Raw genomic sequence first — 9476 nt, 5'->3', positions numbered from 1 at the left:
CGGTCTGACAATCTGGATGGAAAATTACTGAGGATAATAGCAGAGGATATTGGCACTCCTATTGGCCATATTTTCAATTTAAGCCTACTAGAAAGTGTGTGCCCTCAGGCCTGGAGGGAAGCAAAAGTCATTCTGCTACCCAAGAAGAGTAAAGCCCCCTTTACTGGCTCAAATAGCCAACCAATAAGCCTGTTACCAACCCTTAGTAAACTTATTGAAAAAATTGTTTGACCAGATACAATGCTATTTTATGTTTTCGCTGTAATAGATACTGTAAATTGGACAGTGCAGTTAGATTAACAAGAATGTAAGCTTTCAACCGATATAAGACACACTATGTACCTTAATATCCATAATTTTTATGTTTATTTATTTCAATTGCATGCCCTCCAGCTTCACCGGAAGTTGTCCCGCTAGCGGGATGCCGAGGCTTATTAACTTGTTGACGCACCCACCCCGTTAGCGGGATCATTTTCATCAACACCCGCTGAATTGCAGCGCGTCAAATTCAAATTAAATTCCTAAAAATATTGAATTTTCATGAAATCACAAGTGCAATATAGCAAAACACAGTTTAGCTTGTTGTTAATCCACCTGGCGTGTCAGATTTCAATACAGCTTTTCGGCGAAAGCATAACAAGAGTTTATGTAAGAACATCTCTCTCAGTAGACAAAATATTACAAACACCTAGCAGCCAAGTAGATTGATCACGAAAGTCAGAAAAGCAATAGATTCACACTTACCTTTGATGATCTTCAGATGTTTGCACTCACGAGACTCACAGTTACACAATAAATGCTCATTTAATTTTGCACGCCCAATTTTTCAGTTTTTGATTTGTTAAAAAAGTTTGAAATATCCAATAAATGTCGTTCCACTTCATGATTGTGTCCCACTTGTTGTTGATTCTTCACAAAAAAATACAGTTTTATATCTGTATGTTTGAAGCCTGAAATGTGGCAAAAGGTCGCAAAGTTCAAGGGGGCCGAATACTTTCGCAAGGCACTGTATAGTCAAATTTTTGGCCTTCGGGTAAATTGCGCCATTGGCCATGGGGTAAGTGTTTTCATCCCAGCCATTATCGCTGATATATGAGGTACTGTAGCAACAGGGCCTGGACTACGTTATAAGTGTTTTAAAAATGTACAAAGTGTTTGTTAGGTGTTAAACCTCTGTAACAAAGTTATTGTGATTGGGTTGAATTGTGTTTGGGAAATAAATATAGATATGGTTACAAAAAGGTAGTGATAATACTTAATTAAGTTGAGAAATTTCTCGCGGCTAAAAAACTGCCAAGAGACCAATGTTTTTGGACAAGCTATGTCTTCAAAATTGTAATTTGTACATAAATCCTGATTATTTCCAGGGATACACAACATTACAAAATATATGTAGAAAACTGTGATTTTCCTAATGGAGTGATGCTGAATGCAAAAAAATGGCTCAACTCTCCCCTTACTACCCACTGGACATGAATGAAGGTAGGATTGGAAATCAGTTGTCAAATGAATATCACAACAACAAAGAAGTATTTGTTATGCATGCATTTATTTATCTAGTACCACAATTGTTTGTTATTTATAAAATATTTACATTAAATGATGACACATGCCAGCAAAATAATTGCTATCCTCACAATAACATAAAAATACAATCTCGTGATCCAATCTCAACTACATTGAGTGACACCGTGGAGAATGACGCAGTGTTAGTGAAGAGAGGTTTTGCGTGATATCTCGTGTTCCTTATGAACTGTAGAAACTAGGTTGTGTCTTATTGTTGAGCTTGCCTTTAGATGTTACCATCGTAAATTATAGCCCTCCAGTTGGGAAGTTGTCTCTTGACTGAGGTGAGAGCAAAGAGAACAATAAATTGTTTTTTTATTAGATGTCAATACACTGGCCTGATTCTGTCACAACCTGCAGTAAACTTAGAATGAAAACTGTTTACATCAGTTCATTTTAGGAATCTATGCAGCAAAATGCTGTTCTTGAGTTTGTTATGGAGTCCAATTGCTACGAGTAAATTAAATAATCAGCACATAATGTTCAATTCGTAGAAGTCTTGAAAAACAGTCCATGTATTGTACAGAATTAGACAAGGGTAGAAATCAGAGGACAGGAAGTGCAGGATGAGGGAAAGTCTCTATGCAGGTCCCACAGAAGAAACTTCTGTCTTGCTTGCTGACACAGACGTCTCATCTTCTTCTGCTTTCATCCCTACAGCAGCCAGCATGCAGCCACGGAACTGGGAGGGAAAATAATGAAAAGCAATGAGCATAACATATTAAACAAACAATATAATATGTTGCTGCTAGGTCAAACTCAAAGAGTAAGTAGAACATGTAAAACATGTATAAAGAATGAAAAGCAATGTTCATGACAAGTCAAAATACATTTAACAAAAAATCTATTCTAATGCTGCAAGGTCAAACTCAGTGTTCCAAGTAGAGAAAAAAAATGTCTGTTACCAACCTGTTTGTTCATCAGAACATAGATAATGGGGTTGAACAAAGCTGAGCTCTTGGAGAAGAAGGCAGGTATAGCCATGGACTGGGCACTGAAGGCAATTCCTTTGTTGAAGAAGATGTAGGCAGCAAGGCTGGCATAGGGGGTCCAGGCGATCATGAAACCACAAACCATCAGGACACACATACGTGTCACTTCCTTCTCAGCTTTCTGGGTAGATGCTGAGTCCTGCTGGGAAGCTGCAGCCTGAAAATGAAGATAATCAAGACATTAGAGTGGAGAACTATCCTTTTGTACTATGTACACTATGTGGAACAGCTTGATAAATGTTGTTTGTGTAATAAGTCACTTACCGCCTTGACTGTCAGGACAAGACTTCCATAAGTGAAGGCGATCATACAGACTGGGATGATGAAGTGACAGGTAAACATGTAGATCACATATGATTCATTGTTGAAGCCTTCGGCCAAGGTGTAGTAGTCAGGTCCACATGAGCATTGCATGCCCTCTGGGATGTACCTAAGATAAATAGAAACGCACAATATTATCATTGTGTGTGAGTGAGTAGGATTGGTGGTGGATGGAGCATGACTTGAATAGCATGTGAATGACATTTTATGTTACTTTAATGTTTCTACGCTGGTTACAGCTTACCTGGACCAGCCAACAAGTGGGGGAGCAGCACAAGCCATAGCAGCTATCCAGGTGAATGCCACACCAGCACCAGCATGGGTGGAAGTGAACGTGAAGCTGCCCATGGGCTTGCAGACCACAATGTATCTCTCGACAGCCAGCACTACCAGAGACCACAGGGCAACCTCACCTGGAGAATGAAACCACAATCTGAAGTCATTTATTTCAAATCAAATTGATTTATTTCAGTCCTAACTTTGAGTACTTTACATTATTTTAAATCAGGTTAAACTGAAGTAGATTCCCTTGTATTTGTTTTATTTCTTACCTCCAAGTGTAGCCATGAAGCCCTCAATAGCACAGCCCATTGGCCCAAAGATGAAGTAGCCATTAAGAGCAGATGTGATGGTGATGGTGAATCCAAAGAGGACCATTATCATTCCAGCTGCAGCCAAGTTGACCAGGATGAAGTTAAGGGGTTGCCGGAGCTTCTTGTTTGTGGCTGTGACATACAGGGTCAGACCGTTGATGGGGAATCCAAAACAAATCAGAAAGAATACATAGACAGCAAGACAATAGTATTGCCATGGAGGCGCCAAGTAGTACTGTTGGTATAGAAAAGGACTCCTTACAAGCCCAGTCCTGTTGGACATGGGGATGTAGAAGTTGCTTCCTTCCGTGCCATTTTGCATCTTCGCTCAGTGGATATCCAACGAATGCAAGAGAAAGACAAGCTGAGATCTGATCTGGCTGTCAACCTTGCCTGTGCTAGGTTGTCCAGGTAGGGGGGTTTATATCATTTTGGGTCCCTATGTCATTGGGTCTAAAATTGGCTAAAATGGCTTAGGAACTAATTTGTTAATTGATCTTAACCTCAGATAAAGGAAAGGGCTTATTGTGACTAAATAATCTAATTAAACTAATTAAAGAATAAAGATTATCACACTGACCTAGTTTTATTTACACCTGCTAGCAACTACAGTGCCTTCAGAAAGCATTCATACACAATAACTTATTCCACATTTTATTGTACAACAGACGGAATTCTAAATATTTATTTTCTCACCCATCCACACACAAGACCCCATAATGACAAAGTGAAAATAAGTTTTTTTTTAAATGTCTGCTAATTTATTGAAAATAAAATACAGAAATAGTTTGGGGTTACTTAGGAATGTCCTTGTTTTTGAAAGATAAGCAAATTCTCATCCATTAAAATAACATCAAATTGATAAGAAATATAGTGTAGATATTGTTTTTATGGAAAAAGGCTAATTGATCATTAGAAAACCCTTTAGCACTTATGTTAGCACAGCTGAAAACTGTTCTGCTGATTAAAGAAGCAATAAAACTGGCCTTCATTAAACTAGTTGAGTATCTGGAGCATCAGCATATGTGGGTTCGAATTGCAGGCTCAAAATGGCTAGAAACAAAGAACTTTCTTCTGAAACTCATCAGTCTATTCTTGTTCTGAAAAATGAAAGCTATTCTCTGTGAGAAATTGCCAAGAAACTAAAGATCTCGTACAACGCTGTGTACTACTCCCTTCACAGAACAGCGCAAACTGGCTTTAACCAGAATAGAAAGAGGAGTGGGAGTCCCTGGTGCACAACTGAGCAGGAGGAAAAGTACATTAGTGTTTAGTTTCAGAAATAGATGCCTCACAAGTCCTCAACTTTCAGCTTCAATAAATAGTACCCGCAAAACACCAGTCTCAACGTCAACAGTGAAGATGCATCTCCGGGATGCTGGCCTAGGCAGAGTTCCTCTGTCCAGTGTCTGTGTTATTTTGCCCATCATAATATTTTATTTTTATTGGCCAGTCTTAGATATGGCTTTTTCTTGCAACTCTGCCTACAAGGCCAGCATCCCGGAGTCGCCTCTTCACTGGGTGTCCAGGGTGTCACCCTTTCAAAGCATTTCATGGCTACAAATGTGAGTACTACAGGGTGATAGTCATTTAGACAGGTTACCTTGGCATTGTTGGGAAAAATAGTTATGTTTGAAACGTGTAGGTATTACAGACTGTATCAGGGAGAGTTTGAAAATGTAATCTAAGACACTTGCCAGCTGGTCAGTGCATACTCTGTGTCCTTATAATTTGTCTGGCCCTGCGGCCTTGTGAATGTTAACCTGTTTAAAAGTCTTACTCACATCGGCTACAGAGAGCGTGATCAAACAGTCGTCCGGATTAGCTGGTGCTCTCACCCATGGTTCAGCATTGCTTGCCTCAAATCAAGCATAGAAGGCATTTAGCTTGTCTGGTAGGCTCCTGTCACTGGGCAGCTCATGGCTGGGCTTCCATTTGTAATCCGTGATAGTTTGCATGCCCTGCCATATTCAATAATGAGTGTCAGATACGGTTTAGTAGGATTATATTTTCATCCTGTTTTGATGCTTTGCCTGTTTGATGGTTGTCGGAGGGCGTAGTGGGATTTCTTATAAGCGTAAGGGTTAGTGTCCCGCTCCTTGAAAGTGGCAGCTCTGGCCTTTAGCTCAGTATGGATGTTTCCTGTAATCCATGGCTTCTGGTTGGAATATGTACATATGTTCACTGTGGGGGTGACGTCATAGATGCACTTATTAATGAAGCCGTGACGGATGTGGTAAACTCCTCAATGCCATCGGATGAATCCCGGAACATATTCCAGTCTGTGCTTGCAAAACAGTCCTGTAGTTTAGCATCCACAACATCGGACCACTTCCGAATTGAGTGTGTCACTGGTACTTCCTGTTTTGAGTGTTTGCTTGTAAATAACAATCAGGAGACTAGAGTTTTGGTAAGATTTACAAAATGGAGGACTAGGGAGAGCTTTGTTCGTCATCTGTGTGTGGAGCAAAGGTGATCTAGATGTTTTTTCCCCCCTTCTAGTTGCACAGGTGAAATGCTGGTAGAAATGTGTCAGAAGGATTTCAGTTTTCCTGCATTAAAATCACTAGGAGCACTGGCTCTGGATGAGCATTTTCTTGTTGGCTTAGTGCCAGCATCAGTTTGTGGTGGTAAATAGACAGCTTCAAAAAATATAGATGAAATCTCTCTTAGTAAATGGTATGGTTTACAGCTTATCATGAGGTATTCTAACTCAGGCGAGCAGAACCTCGAGACTTCCTTAATATTAGAGATCAGACACCAGCTGAAATAGAGTCACACACTATAATAAACTCCCAATAATTTATTGGATAAAACGCCAACGCTTCATCATCACTGTGCCTTCTTCAGGGTAATGTCTTGAATGCTTGAACCAGCTTATGTAGACAAACCATGCAATTAGCTGTTGTTAACAAAGAGACACACAGCCCCGCCCTTGCATTTCCAAAACACTGCTGTTCTGTCCTGCCTATGTAACAAAAACACAGAGATTTTGTATGAACTATGTCCTCGTTTAGCCACGACTCTGTGAATCATAGGATATTAGTTATTCAGGTCCAATTGAACGGAGCTTGTCTAGTTTGTTTTACAGTGATTGCGAGTTTGCCAATAGAATAGAGGGTAGAGGCAGTTTACAGTGCCTTCAGAAAGTATTCACACCCCTTGACTTTTTTCACATTTTGTTGTGTTACAGCCTGAATTTAAAATGGATTACATGTAGAAGATGTGTTACTGGCCAAGACACAATACTCCATATTGTCAAACTAGAATTATGTGTTTACACATTTTTTTTAATTCATAAAAAATGAAAAGCTGAAAATGTATCGAGTCAATACATATATTCAAATCCATTTATGGCAATACTAAATAAGTTCAGTAATAAGAATTTGCTTAACACGTCACATAATAAGCTGCATGGACTCACTGTGTGCAATAATAGTGTTAAATTACTACCTCATCTCTGATCCCTAAGTCGAGCAGTGAATTTCAAACACAGTCAACCACAAAGACCAGAGAGATTTTCCAATGCCTTGCAAAGAAGGGCACCTATTGGTATATGGGTAAAAAAAAAAGCAGACATTAAATATCCCTTTGAGCATGGTGAAGTAATTGTTATTCCAAATGCTGTTACAGACTGAAATCAAATTGGATTAAATCCATTTTATTTATGATTATTTTTAACAATACAAACATCCCCTGCCAAGACCCACCTGCTCACACCCCCATCTCCAGCGCCTGTATCACTCTTCAGCCACATAGCCTCAAACTGCACCATTTTGTTTCTCTACATCGTCCACACATCTTTCAATATTTAAAAAATAAATCATTAGACCATTCCATTGTTTAAATGATGGAGGATTGGTTGATATCCCGTTTTTTAATTGTCATGTCTACTCCCGCTCCTCCCCTCCAGCGTTCGGTGTCACCGGTTTACTAACCACCGGTCCTGGGAACCATCATTACAAGCACCTGGCTTTCATCATTACGCACACCTGTGCTTCATCATTTAGCACACCTGGACTCCATTACCTCCCCTTTATCTGGCACTCCCAGGTGGCATTGTTTCTGTTTTTCATGTCTAGACGCTTCTCCTACGTTGTGTCGTTCATGTTATTTGTTATAGTTAACTTACCACCTGCTTCTTGACTCCCAGTGTCTATGTTACATTAAGTATTTTTCAACAAGGTTGACGAGAAAAGTATGGTGCAACCCATTGGGTATCTCACTGCACCCTCATATGCCATGTCTTGAAATATTCAGACAGACTGATTAAAGTCAATTTACATTGTAATACTTCTGACAGGCAACTTCTCCCATAACTTTTGGATTTCATAGCATTCCTAGGAGACATGGATTATTGCTAGTTTAACACTGAAGACATGATGAGCCTTTGTGCAGTAGAATTTGTGAATCTTACCATTATTTTTTACTGGATTAAGTGTAAATTGTTAACTGTCATTTTGTTAGTTATGTTCCAACATTCCCTCCATCTTGTGCCGATATCAGTTATTTTAAGTCTCGTTTGATTGGATAGGCTCTCTGCAAGGTTTTGTATAATTTACCTATCATATGAATTTCCTTTTCTGACTCAAATAGGATTCATATAAGATTGCTCTGATGTCCAAAATATTTCAATTGGAAATGTCTTGATATGAAACCTTTAAGGTGCATGTATTTTAAAATATCTCCATTGGTCAGTCCCAAATTCTGTCATAGAATTAGATGTATTTCCTATTACCAAGTCATTTATGTTACCAAGTCATTTTATGCCTTTAGTTTCCATATAGACCAATTTGTGACGCGATTCATATGTCGCATGTCACGACGTCACGGGAGAGCTGTTTGAATGTAAAAAACTTTTTTTTTGCACAATGCATGTGAACTTGTGAACTTTCGTGTGCCTTAATATCAAACTTGTATGCCATCTCTAAATACAAATAAAATTGTTAACTTACGAGCCTAGTTAGTTTAGTCACAGAAAAAGTGAGCATCCTTCCCGCTAGCCATGATTGGCTGAGATAATGAGTGGGCTGGACATGCCGAGAGATTGGATTGGTCTGCCATATAGCAGTCTGTCTATTGGAGCTGGATGCGAATGTGAAACGCTCTGAATTTACGAACGGACAATCTGACAGCACAGTTGCAGTCACCAACGCTCTGGATAACATAACAGCCTAACCAGCTCTACTAGGGCGAGTAATGTTCAGTGAGCTGTTCTCTCTCTTAGATGTCTGGAAGTAGCGGGCAAGTTAGTACAGAACACATGGATCAACCATTAAAGAGGTGGGTGGGGCTAAGGCTTAAGAAGGTGTGAACAATGCTGAATGGGTGTAGACAAAGAAGGGAATTCCAATAGGAGTACCAAAAGAGAGTTTAGAAGTTGATCAACCTTCAAAGCATAATTACTTTCCCATTGTTTCCTCAAATGCAATGTATGATATACAGTGCCTTGCGAAAGTATTCGGCCCCCTTGAACTTTGCGACCTTTTGCCACATTTCAGGCTTCAAACATAAAGATATAAAACTGTATTTTGTGAAGAATCAACAACAAGTGGGACACATTCATGAAGTGGAACGACATTTATTGGATATTTCAAACTTTTTTAACAAATCAAAAACTGAAAAATTGGGCGTGCAAAATTATTCAGCCCCCTTAAGTTAATACTTTGTAGCGCCACCTTTTGCTGCGATTACAGCTGTAAGTCGCTTGGGGTATGTCTCTATCAGTTTTGCACATCGAGAGACTGACATTTTTTCCCATTCCTCCTTGCAAAACAGCTTGAGCTCAGTGAGGTTGGATGGAGAGCATTTGTGAACAGCAGTTTTCAGTTCTTTCCACAGATTCTCGATTGGATTCAGGTCTGGACGTTGACTTGGCCATTCTAACACCTGGATATGTTTATTTTTGAACCATTCCATTGTAGATTTTGCTTTATGTTTTGGATCATTGTCTTGTTGGAAGACAAATCTCCGTCCCAGTCTCAGGTCTTTTGCAGACTCCATC

The 9476-nt window shown here is 39.5% G+C and overlaps 1 protein-coding gene across 1 annotated transcript; it reads right to left on the bottom strand.

Moving 5' to 3' along the window:
- Positions 1 to 1538: 1538 nt before the first annotated feature.
- On the bottom strand, positions 1539 to 3794 carry LOC110528332 (green-sensitive opsin-2-like). The gene is made up of 5 exons (XM_021610317.3): positions 3431 to 3794; positions 3124 to 3292; positions 2823 to 2988; positions 2476 to 2715; positions 1539 to 2248 (listed from the first exon to the last, which is right to left on the bottom strand). The coding sequence occupies exons 1-5, from the start codon at positions 3792 to 3794 to the stop codon at positions 2147 to 2149; spliced, it is 1041 nt and encodes a 346-aa protein (XP_021465992.3). The 3' UTR covers positions 1539 to 2146.
- Positions 3795 to 9476: the final 5682 nt, after the last annotated feature.

The sequence above is a fragment of the Oncorhynchus mykiss genome, chromosome 7 (genome assembly GCF_057628025.1).
Source record: "Oncorhynchus mykiss isolate SJ-2025 chromosome 7, ASM5762802v1, whole genome shotgun sequence".
Taxonomy (NCBI): Eukaryota; Metazoa; Chordata; class Actinopteri; order Salmoniformes; family Salmonidae; genus Oncorhynchus; species Oncorhynchus mykiss.
Note: the sequence above shows the minus strand (reverse complement) of the source record. Positions and strands in the feature narration are given on the sequence as shown.

What these genes read in the sequence shown, in the direction of transcription:
- LOC110528332 (XM_021610317.3), bottom strand. Translation starts at nt 3,794, where the DNA reads ATGCAAAATGGCACGGAAGGAAGCAACTTCTACATCCCCATGTCCAAC. An exon ending in CTTCATGGCTACACTTGGAG is followed by an intron (nt 3,293 to 3,430) that starts GTAAGAAATAAA and finishes TTCATTCTCCAG; the next exon opens with GTGAGGTTGCCCTGTGGTCT. An exon ending in CCACTTGTTGGCTGGTCCAG is followed by an intron (nt 2,989 to 3,123) that starts GTAAGCTGTAAC and finishes TATTTATCTTAG; the next exon opens with GTACATCCCAGAGGGCATGC.